Below are 13,717 nucleotides of genomic sequence, written 5' to 3'. Positions count from 1 at the left end.
ACCCACACATATTTCTGGATAATCTTGGTAATTTTAGTGAAGAAAAAGTGAAGAGATTTTATCAAGATATACAGGTGATGGATGAAAGGCAGATCCGACAGACAGATGATGGCAGATTGCTGGAGCATCCAATGTTATTGTCTGAACAGCTTACTATGTTTATCTGTTATTGTACTAAATAAAATGCCATTATGTATTTCATGTGTTTATTTTTGTATGATTTGGGACAATTTCAATGCAATTTGTAAGTAGGCTCTGCCTCACCATTACAGTTTTTGCATTTTTATGTTTTTCAATGGGGTAGTAATTATCTCCAAAATTAGAGCCAATCTAGCAAATCCGATGTCATATATGGAATCATCACTCTAAACCCTAAAATCACTGTACTATGATTTGCAATAAAATGAGTGTTGACCAGTGTAATCTTTACCATATCCCTGTTTGTGTCATTTATTACAGTGGCCTAGTGGTTAGCACTTCTGCCTCACAGCAGCACTGGGGTCATGAGTTCAATTCCCGACCATGGCCTTATCTGTGTGGAGTTTGTATGTTCTCCCTCTGTTTGCGTGGGTTTCCTCCAGGTGCTCCGGTTTCCTCCCACACCCCAAAAACATACTGGTAGGTTAATTGGCTGCTATCAAAATTTACCTTAGTCTCTCCCTCTCTGTCTGTTTGTCTGTGTGTGAGTGTGTGTCTATATTAGGGAATTTAGACTAAGCTCCAATGGGGCAGGGACTGATGTGAATGAGTTCTCTGTACAGCGCTGCTTAATTAGTGGCGCTATATAAATGATGATGATGAAGTCATGGCTACTTCCTGGGTAATCAGCAACCAGGCTACAAAGAGGAAAGATGCATCACATATATTGTCTCACATTTATGGAAAGGAATGTTTCCAGTTACAACAGATGGCCTTATTTTGTACCAGTGGTACAAGGGCTATGTATGTAGCATTCACTACCTCTATGCCATGTTGAAAATTACTGTTTTATCTGCAGAAGGAATTTCTCATCCAATGGCAAATTAATAAACTGGCTGATGCATGATGGAAATGCACGTTCCGTATTACCCCGTTAAATACCCGACAAAAAACGGCCTGAGACATCGCTGCCGCCAAATCTACTGTGTGTCATGTATGAGGATCTGTCTGTACCTGGGCTGGGTTGTGTCTCTGGAACAGAACTGGTGACTGTGCAAAAAGTTAGGTTTCTTTGCATGAAAGAGAAAGAACTGGTACAGATGGTGGTTGCTTTGAGTTCAGGTAACTAGTGAATTTGAATGGCTCTGGAGACTAGGCAAGTAGTGAAGAATAGCAAGACTGGTCAGATTTCCGGACTGGAACCGGAACGCTGGACCAAACAGGAACCAGATTGCTGGACCGGACTATCTAAGCAGGAATAACTGAGAATACTGCTGGTAACCAGGTAGGCGTTTGAAAAATCAACGTTGCACTGGCTACAGGTTAGGGCTCCAGGACGTCCTTTTATACTAACTGCTATCACCTGATTGGAGGCTGCGGTCAGCTGAGTTAACTGAATCCAAGATGACAGTGCTCATGTACTGATTTTGGAGGGATCTCTGAAGTGGAGACAGACTGGGCAGCATCCTGCAGAGAAATCTGAGACCAGCAGAGCCTGCGGACCACAGGGACAGCTTAGAAAGATAGCAAAGAGGTAAGTTAACAGGACTTGATGGCTTGGTGTGTGACACTGGTCTGGAACCATCAGAAGCACTGTAATGTGACACCACCAACTATCTAGTTTGTGGTGGTATAGCTGTGTGAATGCCTCTCATAGGCTCAAGGACCGAGTTTCCAGAATGACATGAGGGGGTAGATGGAGCTTATCACCTCTGTCAGATATCCCATAGAGGCTTAAACTCCCTTGCCCATAGCTGCTGTTGTTCCTGCTAAGCAACCAGACGCGCTGGGCGAGAGAACAGACGGCCGTCCCGGAGAGATCGCAGGACGGCGCCTGACAGTCACCTTACCAGTGACGGCCGAGGCAGTGGATTTTAGACTTGCTGGCGTTCAAGAGGGTTCTCCCCAAGGGTGGTAGACACTGTTGAGGGCTAGAAAGCCTGTGTATACCACCGCATTTGGCGCACATATATTAGGTGGTGTGAAAGGAGGCCTTGTCACTCCGCTTCCTTTCACCTGCCTCGATTTCTTGTGAGGCAGGTTGTGGGCTCTTTCGTGTAGAGAACCTTTCCTTGTATTTCGTGATGATCAGGCAGTGCTCTGTATGGTCCCTTCATTGCTACCAAAGGAGGTTTTGGGATTTCATATAAACCATGTGTGACAGTTCTGCTGTGCTGGTACACTTGGAATGGTATCCCTGACTGCTTACAATGGATCAGGGTGCTGTGGATGGTTCCCTCCTGGCCTATCACACTGGCCAGAACTGCTGGGTAGCGGCAGAGCGATAGTCCAAACCTCAGAATCAGCCCAAAAATGGATTAGATTTAGGGTCTAATCAGTAGGTCACAGGATTAAAGCAATATTGAGGAAATTGTCAAGCAGGGTCTTGAACCAAAGAGCGATATTTATTTCGCTGAAGTGTCCTTGTCAGGACAGTTCCACTGATTAAAGGTATCCGTGGTCAGGTCAGATATAACATCAGAATGATACATTTCAGTTTACAAGGGCTCTCTTTTTATACAGTTTTAGACACAGTCTCATAGGCTATTTTTAGAATCAGGATGCAAATTGTTTATCCAAACATGGATTTACATGCAATGCAAAGTTAACAATATTTACACTTATCTGTGATATCCTAAAACCTTGCTGTGATTTCCTGCATCTTACAGTGGACATCTGGCAGCAAGTCTAATTACCCCTCCCTTTCCCTTAAGGGGTATTGAACACTCACATCAAAAGGCCTAATAAACATGAGATTAGCATTGGTGCTTTCTTCCAGCAGTTGCAGAATACACATTTCCTCCAAAGAAAAGAATTCCTCAAGAAAAGTTGCAAACCCCAAACAAGGCATTTCCTTACACCAAAATATACAAAAGACTTTCTAAAAAAAGAGTTATTGTATGGGATATATACATCAGAAATAATAAGTTTCCTCTAGTAAGGTTAAAACAGAAAAAAATAATTTTCTCCCCTGGTCTCAGAAATAAAGATTTCCTATATCAAAACATACATAGTATCAAAAATAAGTGCATTGGCAATTATATAAATAAGTACCCTGCGCTATTTCCTTTAAAAAACTGTATACCATAAATTACTTGTAAGTGATCCAGTCATACCTTGAAATCATAGTTCCAGTGTTCCAAGAGGTGGCGTCTTCTTCTGGTTCTAACTTTATGGAGTTCCTGGATGTAGCCTGGGCTCTCCGAATTTGTGTCAGAAGAAAAACCAGTATTCGTAGGACCTATTCATTATTTGCTTTGTTTGATTCCCATAAAAGGGGATGGCCAGCTTCCAAACAAACAATTGCCAGATGGCTTACCTCAACCATTAGACAGACATATGTCAATGCAAATAGACTTGTCCCAGTTAGGATTGCTGCCCATTCTACCCGTTCAGTGGGGGCTTCTTGGGCAGCGAAGAATGGTGCCTCAGCGGACCAGCTTTGTAGAGCAGCCACCTGGTACTTGGTAATACATTTACTGAATGTTATCATTTCAAAGTCTTTGCATCTTCGAACGCTAATTTTGCCCGTAATGCTCTACTGGCAGGGCTGTCAGAGCAGTCCCTCCCTTAGGGGGGCTGCTTTAATGATGTTTTAGCGGATCAACTTGACCGAGGAGTCATATAGTCTTTTGGCTGCCATTTCGCATGCGTAACCTAGTTACTGTTGGCCCTACTGCCGCTGGTTTTTGGCCGCAGTGTTGCATGTCGGGCTTTAAATAGCGGTCCTTCCCTTCAAGGGGCTGCTTTAGAACGTCCCCATGGTAGCAGTGTCTCCCAGATGGGGTGAATGAGAAAAGAGGATTTTTATATTTAAGATTAATCCGTTTCTCTGATTCCATCTGGGGGACACTGCATTCCCTCCATTCTGCTCTTCTGTGTGTTCTCAGATTGTTTGACTCCTCTTCCTTGATGCTTTGAAAGTAAACTGAGGAGCTACAGGGGTGGCAGAGAGGAGGGGTCTTGATACATTTAACAAAAGTTAACTAGTTAAGTGCCAACTCCACTCTCCCCTCATACAACCCCATGGTATCAGTGTCCACCAGATGGAATCAGAGAAACGGATTTATCGGAAGTATAAAAATCCTCTTTTATTCCAAAAACAGTTGGTTAATTCTACATGAGTACCTAAGCACATTTTGCACTGAAGAAAAAAATAATATTTTGTGGGGTTGGAATTATTTAAATGAGCTAGCAGGGTGAAGAAGTGGCATTTAGGGATATGTTTGCAGGTGGGAGCACAGCAATTTTCCGCTTAGAGTGGGTGTAAACCATGGTATTTTGGCAGGCCACTCTGTTAGTCTGGATTGTAAAGTACTGGTAAATAGAGTTGTGAGCATTAATAAATGAAATCGGCCTGTGCGTGACCAATCCCACACTACAGGGTACCAACTACAGGGTACCAACTATCTAGGAAAATTAAAATGTGAGGCATTAGTTTATATATTGAGCAAAACATTTAAGCTGCAGACCATGACAAGGGTTCTCATTTCTGTAAGTTTTATATTGACATTATGCTTCAAATAGTTCTGAAATGGTGTGAAAAGAAGCCCTTATCTCTGAAGCATAGAGGTGGACATGAACCAAAGCTGAATATTGGATGGATAGCAGGAAAGATAACATTAGGTATTAAGACATTGTTCGTTTATGAGTATTTCATAGTAAAAGGTTGTCCCGTAATTGTTGTGAGATTTCTGGGTCATGCTGTTGCAAAAAATCAAGGTTTGTAAGAAAGTTTTTTCAACTTAGATATTTTTATAAGTGTGCAAGTTCCTCAGATATATCAATATAGCTGTGATTATACTGTAAAATATCTTAGAAGTTTATGCTGCCAATTGATTTGGGTTGTTGTAGATTCAATAATTATTGTGGGTAGTTTTATCAACCTTTTAAAAAGGGAAAACTGAAATTGATGCACATAGCTAGGATCTGATTGCTATAATTTATGTAGTACATTCTTGAAAATGATTGGTTGTTTTGGGTAACACCTTCTTTTCTTTTTAAAATGTTTGATAAATATATAAAGACAAGAAAATACAAATTAGGCGCTAGCGGGTAAATCTTTTAACGGTGCTACATCACCAAGCAGATACTGAATCAGCTTAATCAGATGGTAACAGACACAAGAATACTGATGAGCGCTAGTTGGAGTAAAAAATTGTATGTCTTGATTTATTAAATTAAGATAAAAAAAAATCACATATAGTGACACATATTCCACACGCTAGTATAGTCAAATAATACAATGCATAAAATAAGATCAATAAATAAAACAAACTCTCCCAATAAGTAATAAGCCGGCTCATATAAGTTCATTTATCATGAGATCCCAGGTAAGCTTTATCTTTTGTTCCAAACACTCATATGGCCAATCTTCCTGTAAAATCAAATTGTGTTATGCAATCATATTTCATGATTCAAGTGAATCCACGTAAAACTTTATATATTTATATACAGGGTTAACAGCTCCAGTGTGTTTAGCCTTTTAACCGCAATTCATTGCTGCATCCAATACAAAATATATGCTCTTTAAGGAACAGTCTCTGTTTAGGAAAAAATGGTTAAAATCTTTTACATCACTGTTGGGGAACACTTCCCAACATTAATATTAGAAAACAACAGAGTGAGTCCATTTTATGCAACAATAGGAAGCCAAAAGAGTTAACATTTTTAACTCCACAATTGTATTTAGTGTTGTATCTTCCTTTCCAGAGAGTATTCTGTGTTGTACCTTACTTTCTAAAGAGCATCCAATTTATACGGAATTAGGAAGGATCCATAAGACATGAAGTCCATGATGGTGATAAGGCTTAAAAAGCTGGAGAGGTTTGTTTCCTTGCCACTAGCAGATACCTTTGATAAATATATCCCTTACTTTATTTCCATTCAAAATAAAGTTCCAGAAAAAAAGATTTAGTGAGCTTAACATCCCGTAAGGAATGGCAGAGATTGGAGTAATTACATTGGTTCAGGGGAGGAGATCACTTTTAAATATGCTCAACCCTTATAGGATAGTAGGGGATGACTCCACTCCCTCCCCCATCTCCCTAGATGAGTCTTTAATGTCAATGGTTACATTTAGCCAAAAAATGTTTGCAGGATTATTGGGATATTGCTTGCCCAGAAATGTGCTCAAATGCATGGCCTTTGATTTTGTCCATATTGACAAAAGCCCCAAGCTATCTGTGGCTGTATTACATATGAAGAACTTATTGTAGATATTTATGTTAATTAAGGGTGCAGGGCACCGCTGTATTTACTTGCAAATGTACTGATATTTTTTATATTGTGTGCATTTCGGTATAGGTAATGTATTGATTTTTAATGTATTATGCCAAGTTAGAGGAAGTCTGTTTTGCTAATAGCAGGAAATGCTAAGTAAGTCTCTTCATCACAGAAGTGACAAAAACCTGCTTTAGCCTGAAGTCCCAGCAGGAGGTCGTTATCTGTTGTCATGTTATCTGTTGTCATGTCTGTCTGAACAATTTAGACTCTAGATACAAGTAATGTAGGATATCACAGATTGGTGTGAATTTTAAATTAAACTTGAAGTTAAATAGCATTAACTCCATGTCTAGAGAAATATCACATCCTTATGTTAAATCATCTTATGTGATATTAGACGCTTCGGTGTCTGGTCAGATCAGGGGGCTGGTTTCTCCCTGCCAGGAGTTGTGTCAGAAACTGTATAAAAAGGAGCTCTGTTTGACCATGTAGTATTATACCATCTGTATTTCTGAAGATCACTAGTACCTTAAACTAGTGTGTGTAACTGTCCGGAAGTGCCTTTATTAGAGTCTCTTCTTCAGATATTCTCGGTTCCAAGTCAAGGAAAATTCATACCATAAGATATCTCAGAATCTTTCCGCCATAAGATCTCTGCTAATGAGAAGAGATTTGTAGTGCCCAAGTAGGTACATGGTGAAAAATGTGGTTTCAACTTGGAATCTCCGGCTTCAGGTTCTGAGTATAAAATGTACGCCTTAATTTATTGTACCATTTAAGATTCTAGAAGAGATTAATCCTTGGCCTTTAGGCTAGAACTTCCTCCCTCTTTTCACATTCAAAATGTAGTTCTTGTTTCTCGTATTCGGCGTTCTTTCATAGTAGACATTCTAAATCATGGTCCCCTAACTACTGTCATTGTTTATTGTCTATTTATATTGGAATCTGCACTTTCCAGTGCCAGAGTATTAGGTCTAGCTCCAGCACTCTTTACGCTTGTTCGTTATCTCAGCATATTATCTCTCTGCAGTGTTCTCCCCAGAAAATTTTGCCAACCAGGTGGCATTAAGAAATAGCTGGGTGGGAGCAGTGTAATAGTTTGCAATAATAATATATATATTTTTTATATATATATAATTAATTATTTCATGCAAAGCAGCTGAACTTCTGACTGCCTAGACTGGTGGTCACTGGTTTAAAACTGCTAACTGCTGTGCTCACACAGTGTTATTTCAATGGGATAAACAATGCTCTATAATAGGACTCCTTCAGACTCCAATTTCCGGTTGACAAGTAAAACAGCTCGGTGGTGGTGCACTCTAAAAGATACCACTTCTGCCTTTCTAAATGCTAGCCATGCTGATGGCTTTAGATCTGTTTTGCATTAGTGTCCATGTTTGTACTCATTCATTATACTATGTTCACACGAATTGGAATATAGTTAGGTTGTCTATGTTAGTTAGTTAGTTAATAAAGATATGTCTTTGTTTTGTGTTTGTCAAAAAAACAATAAAAATGCATTATTTAAAACAATAAAATAAAAACAGCTGGGTGGAGCTCCCGGTCAATCGGTCCTGGAGAACATAGCTTTGTGTTTCTGACCCCGGCTTGTTGTATTCCTTCCCAGGTTTCTTATTAGGTACCTCCTTTGTCTCCCAGTGTTGCAGACTCTTGTTTACTTGGCCCATTTCTTGTTTGCTGACTGTACCACACCCTCCTTGGCTACCAGCTTGTCATAATGAGGGTCAGATAAGAGGGCTGCGACCTGTATATCTTCCTACAGTGAAGCCCAAACCCCCTTGCCGTGGTCCTTGGTGACTACGCTTCTCTGATCTGCTAGACCTAACCTAACCTCAGTTGGCAATAGGGAATCTGATAATTGCAGATCCTACTTTGTTACACTCCTATGCTGAATGTTGCATTCCTGAGCGTAAGCAGGAAAAGAAGCACTGATGAAAAACCACATTTACTTAGCATATGTTTAGTCTGGAGCATTTTGGGCTGCATCCAGCTCTACAACACTAGCGTATGTGACCGTTTTACTTCAAGAGCAACAAGTGTGTATTTGCACACCACTATAGCGTAAATATTAGGTTTGGCAGTGTTATTAATAAATTCAAAACTTGAGCATATTAAATATAAGTAAATCTTCTTTCCAGTCCCAGTCCAAAGTTAAATATCAATTTAGGAAAGCGCAGCTGCGACCTCATGTAATATAGCAGCTACACTAATGAATTAGTAGTGGCAGTAGTATTAGTAGAAGCATCTAGATAGTTCATCATTATTGCATCTTGTACCAGCCCTCCAGCACCCACAAGAGATATACCTCTTGACAGTTGTATATGCATCTCATCCAGGTCAGTTGAAGTTGCATGGACACATCTTTACTGTACTTTTCCTATGCTCTCTCGCCGCTTTGCTCCCTTGCTCCGTCTCTCCAGGTGAAGGAAGTCGCAAGTGAAAGATGTGATCAAATCTGCATATAGATAATTCTAATATTGTTATAATTATTTAATAATAATAATAATAATAATAATAATTAATTTTAATTATAGAACTCAATACTCCCAATAGGACTCACAGGGGGAGATTCAATTAGACGCAAGGTGTCTCCGAAACGTCCACAGACACCTCGCGGCGGAGATTTGACAGAAATCGCTGCTCCCTTTGCGGTGCGAGGGAAAATGAGCGTCTGTTCCTACCGTAATTGCCGGCAAGGTGCACAGGGTGATGTCCCCATGCCACATTGCTGTCATCTTCTCCAAAGTGTATACAGATTTGTTCACATGTGCAGCGCGTGTTTTACGCAAGGAAAAACAGGTGTACATCCAACTCTACATGAACCTTATAGTGTGCAACCTCGTCTGAGGCAGAATGCAAAATGGTGTAAATTTGACCACACTATGGCACTGCAAAATATCATGTTTTGACTGCATTAAGGTTCCCTTTGGATAAAAATTCCTTTAAAAACTTTTTATTTTATTATTAATAATTTTAGTATTAAAACTTTTAACTTTTTATTTTTGCTCCACAGTAAAAAATGTGTTGGGTTCACTGTATGAATAAATATATTTTGTGTCGATGTCACGTAGATATCATAACCTCCTTCATCTGCAAATTAATTTGTAGCTAATTATTTATCAAATTCTAGATTTGGCGATCTCAGCTGGATTTCAGGACATTTCTATCGGAGAACGTGGTGGACGTAGACGTGATTTCCATGATCTTGGTGTATTTACACGGCAGGCGCTAGAGCATGTCAAAGTATCTAAAACAGGTAAAACCTTATTGCAATATTTAATAAATTGAGTTTTTGATATAGAAATATATGCACTAATCAGCCACAACATTAAAACCACCTAGCTTATATTGTGTAGGTCCCCCTCACGATGCCAAAACATCTCTGACCAGTTAAGGCATGGACTCCACAAGACCTCTGAAGGTGTCCTGTGGTATCTGGCAACAAGACGTTAACCTTCGTGACTCGGACTTGTTTTTCCAGCACATCAAACTGATGCTTAATCAGATTGGGCAGCACGGTAGCTTAGTAGTTAACACTTCTGTCTCACAGCACTGGGGTCATGAGTTCAATTCCCGACCATGGTCTTAGCTGTGTGGAGTTTGTATGCTCTTCCCTTGTTTGTGTGGGTTTCCTCCAGGTGCTCTGGTTTCCTCCCACACTCCAAAAAACATACTAGTAGGTTATTTGGCTGCTATTAAATCGACCCTAGTCTCTGTGTGAGTATGTTAGGGAATTTAGACTGTAAGCTCCAATGGGGCAGGGACTGATGTGAGTGAGTTCTGTGCAGCACTGCGGAATTAGTATAAATAACTGATAATAATGATTGACATCTGGGGAATTTGGAGGTACAGTCAACACCTTGAATTCTTAGGGCCTGAATCATTAAGGAGAGCAAACCATAAAAAAGGAGTAATTTTGCACCTGGGCAAAACCATCTTACATTGGAGGGGAGGTAAATTTAAAATGTGGGGACAGATTTATATTTGGGATAGGGCATGTCCTTTAAATTTAATCAACTTTAAATTTCAGCTTCAAATTTAATTGTAAAAATAAAGCTGGCAAGTAATTGTATGCTACATGAAATAACACCCAGTATTTAACTGATGTCTGCAAAATAATAAACTACTTTGCACGCATTTACCTTGCATTGTAACATGGTTTGTATAGGAGCAAACCTAAAAACTTTTTTTTAATCAGAATTTTTTTTTATTGCAATTTTCACTTTTCTGTAAAGAAAAACAAACAAACCCAACACAGTCGGCTTACAACCACAAAACTAAACCCACGCAGGGGTAAAAGCAGTATCATACGTTCAAGCAGATATTACCAATATATCTCATACATCAGCCATTGTACACAAGTTAAGATGAAACTTTAGGCATATTTAAAGAATATCAGAATATAACTGTAGCTAACATGCAAAACCTGAATCTCACACAATCCATCCACATTTGGCATGCAATGAGATATCAATTAAAAGAATCATTAACAGCGTTAATAGTAACAGTATTAAAAAACAGTGTCAATTATATCAGTGGCTGGGCGTCCGTCCTGGACGTAACTTATTCAAGAGAGATCCACCTCCCATAAACCCTCTGTAATATAGGTATATATTCTCCATCTATACCAGATCTTCTCATATTTTTCAAGCAAATTTTTGCTGGTGTACATGAATCTCTCGTGTCCAACTGTGTCATTAACCAAATCTACCCAGTCCTTCAAGGCCGGACCCTCAGGGGCCATCCACTTCCTCGCAATGACCTCCGTTACCAACATAAGCAGAGTGGTAACAAGCAGCCTAATTCATTTAAGAGTATCCCTGGCCAGACCCAAACCGAATACGCACAATCTTGGTGTAATGGTATACACTCCCACCTCCAGTCGTTTTATACAGTCACCCACCTCCTTCCAGAAAGACGACACCAATGGGCAATTCCAAAGCATGTGCCAAAAGTCCCCCCTCACACTCCCACACTTAGGACATAGAACCAATTTACCCCCACTAAATTTGGAAAGCCGAATGGGAGTCAAATATGCTCTATATAAAAAAAACCAAAAAACTGGACCTGACGGGATGTAGCAGAGGCAGTGACCTGACACAGACTGCTCAAAATGGTTTCCCAGGCTTTATCATTAATTTACCCCAAATCAAGTTCCCATAAGCATCGCAGCTCCGGCAGATCACCCACACCAGCTCCTCCCAACAGGATTGAATGTATGGACGAAACTTTGTGCCTCAAGCCCAATCTCGACAATTGCACCCTAAGAGGATCTGCCAAAGCATGTCTCAATTGCAAATATCTGAAGAAATGACTCCTAGGCAACTCGTATGTTCCCCGTAACTGTTCAAAAGAGCATAATATTCCATCCACATACAATTGTTCAATATACATAACATTACAGGAACGCCAGGCCCCAGCCCCTGCCATCTTCATAAGTTCACCAAAGTCCAGATTATTCCAAAGTGGAGTGCACTGGTCATAAGATGTCTCATTCACAGTTTGAAGTAAGATTCTCCACACCCTCAAGGCCTGAGTCACCAGGTGGGGATCACCCCAAGACTTCCTGCCAGCCAAGAGGAACTGCTCCCACACATGCCTAGACCCTGTCATAGAAACCAGAAGGTCATGGAGATCCGAACCCAACCGAGATCGTAGCCATACATTAATATGCGCCAACTGGGAGGCAAAATAATAAAGCCGCAAATTCGGCAGAGCCAGACCCCCCGACCGCCGGGAATGACACAAACTAGCCAGTTTGACACAAGCTCTCCTGTCCGCCCACACCAATGAGGATATACGACGATCAATAGAGCGGAATACACTCTGGAATATAAATTGACGACTGCTGCAACAGAAACAAAATTTTGGCTGAAGGATCATGTACGGCGCTGCGGAAACCTTGTGGCGCCTAACAAATAAACGATAATAATAATAACTAAGTTAATTCTTCACGTGACCGTCAATATCAACTGTTCCACGCCTGAACCCTGCCTTTAAGATGCTCAATCTGGGGTTTAAGATTGCACTGAATATATTGACTCGCGTCATTAGAGATCCAAATACCCAGATATTTAAAAGTAGGAGTCCATGTCAGAGGAGTCTGCAAGACTCGGCCCGTCTGGCAAAGTCCCCCTACCGGAGTCGCACTAGACTTGTCCCAGTTGATCAAAAGTCCTGTATAAAAAACAAAAACCGTTACCACCCTAAGCTATGCAGGCATGGATTTGCTCGGATAAGACAAAAAAAAGCAGCACATCGTCTGCGTAAAGGGCAATCGTGTCCGTCCTGCAACCCACCGTCAACCCACTAATATCTGATTGCGCCCTGGCAGCACAGACCAGTGGCTCTATGGCCAGTGCAAAGAGGGCGGGAGACAGAGGGCAACCCTGTCTCGTGCCTCTGCCCAGTGTAAACTGACGGGACACAAAACCATTTATACAGACTAGCTGTGGGGCAAGAATACAACAATCGCACCCACTGGATAAAACCCGGCCCAAAACCGAATTTCAATAATACCGCCCATCAATACCTCCACTCCACTGAGTCAAAGGCCTTAGCAGCATCTAACGACACCACTACTACCTCCTCCTCCGCCGAGTGGGGTAACTGCAATTGACAAAGTCTGCGCAAATTTATAGCCGTTTATTTTTCCGGCGTAAAACCAGTCTGGTCAGGATGCACAATCTCGAAAATTACGTGATTCAGACACAGCGCCAAAATTTTCGCCAGTATTTTAATATCCGTTGTCAATAAGGAAATGGCTCTGTGGCTCTGAGTCCAGAAGTAGGGGGTCTTTCCCCATTTTTGTAATAAGGTCTATAAGAGCCTCCGACAAAGACGGGGACATATAACTCTGTAAGGCTCGTAAATATTTCTCGTAAATGTGGAGCAAAGAACTCCATATTTTTTTTTATATAGTTCAATAGGAATCCCATTCACACCCGTAGCCCTACCATTTGGAAAGGAAGAGATTGCTGCGACAATCTCCTCATCAGTGATCAGTAAGTCCAAACTCTCCTTACCAGCCGCACTTAATTCAGGCAAAGAAACAGTCGCCAGGTATGAGTCCAGGTCAGAATCAGAGTATTCAGCCCTAGATGCATACGCATTCTTAAAGTAAGCATATAAAACCTCATTAATCTCCTCAGTCACAGTATGTACAACACCCAAAATATCCGTAATCCCTGCCACCACAGTCATCGCTCTCTCAGATCTGGCCAAGTATGCCATAAATCTACCACACTTGTCTGCTTCAAAATATTGAGTGTATCTAGCAAACAGCAATTTACGTCTAGATTTATCTAAGAGGTAATCTGCCTATTCCCGCTGC

General features: G+C 40.8%; 1 protein-coding gene across 1 annotated transcript in view; it reads left to right on the top strand.

Annotated features, from left to right (window-relative positions):
• The window catches only part of PIWIL1 (piwi like RNA-mediated gene silencing 1), a 240,637-nt gene that overhangs the window by 36,702 nt on the left and 190,218 nt on the right, over positions 1 to 13,717 (top strand). Inside the window, exon 4 of the mRNA XM_075176746.1 lies at positions 9,515 to 9,640. Within this exon, the coding sequence (XP_075032847.1) occupies positions 9,515 to 9,640 (126 nt within the window). The remainder of the gene's footprint in view (positions 1 to 9,514; positions 9,641 to 13,717) is intronic.

The sequence above is a fragment of the Mixophyes fleayi genome, chromosome 1, assembly GCF_038048845.1.
Source record: "Mixophyes fleayi isolate aMixFle1 chromosome 1, aMixFle1.hap1, whole genome shotgun sequence".
Lineage (NCBI taxonomy): Eukaryota > Metazoa > Chordata > Amphibia > Anura > Limnodynastidae > Mixophyes > Mixophyes fleayi.
This window is presented reverse-complemented; position numbering and strand designations above follow the sequence as displayed.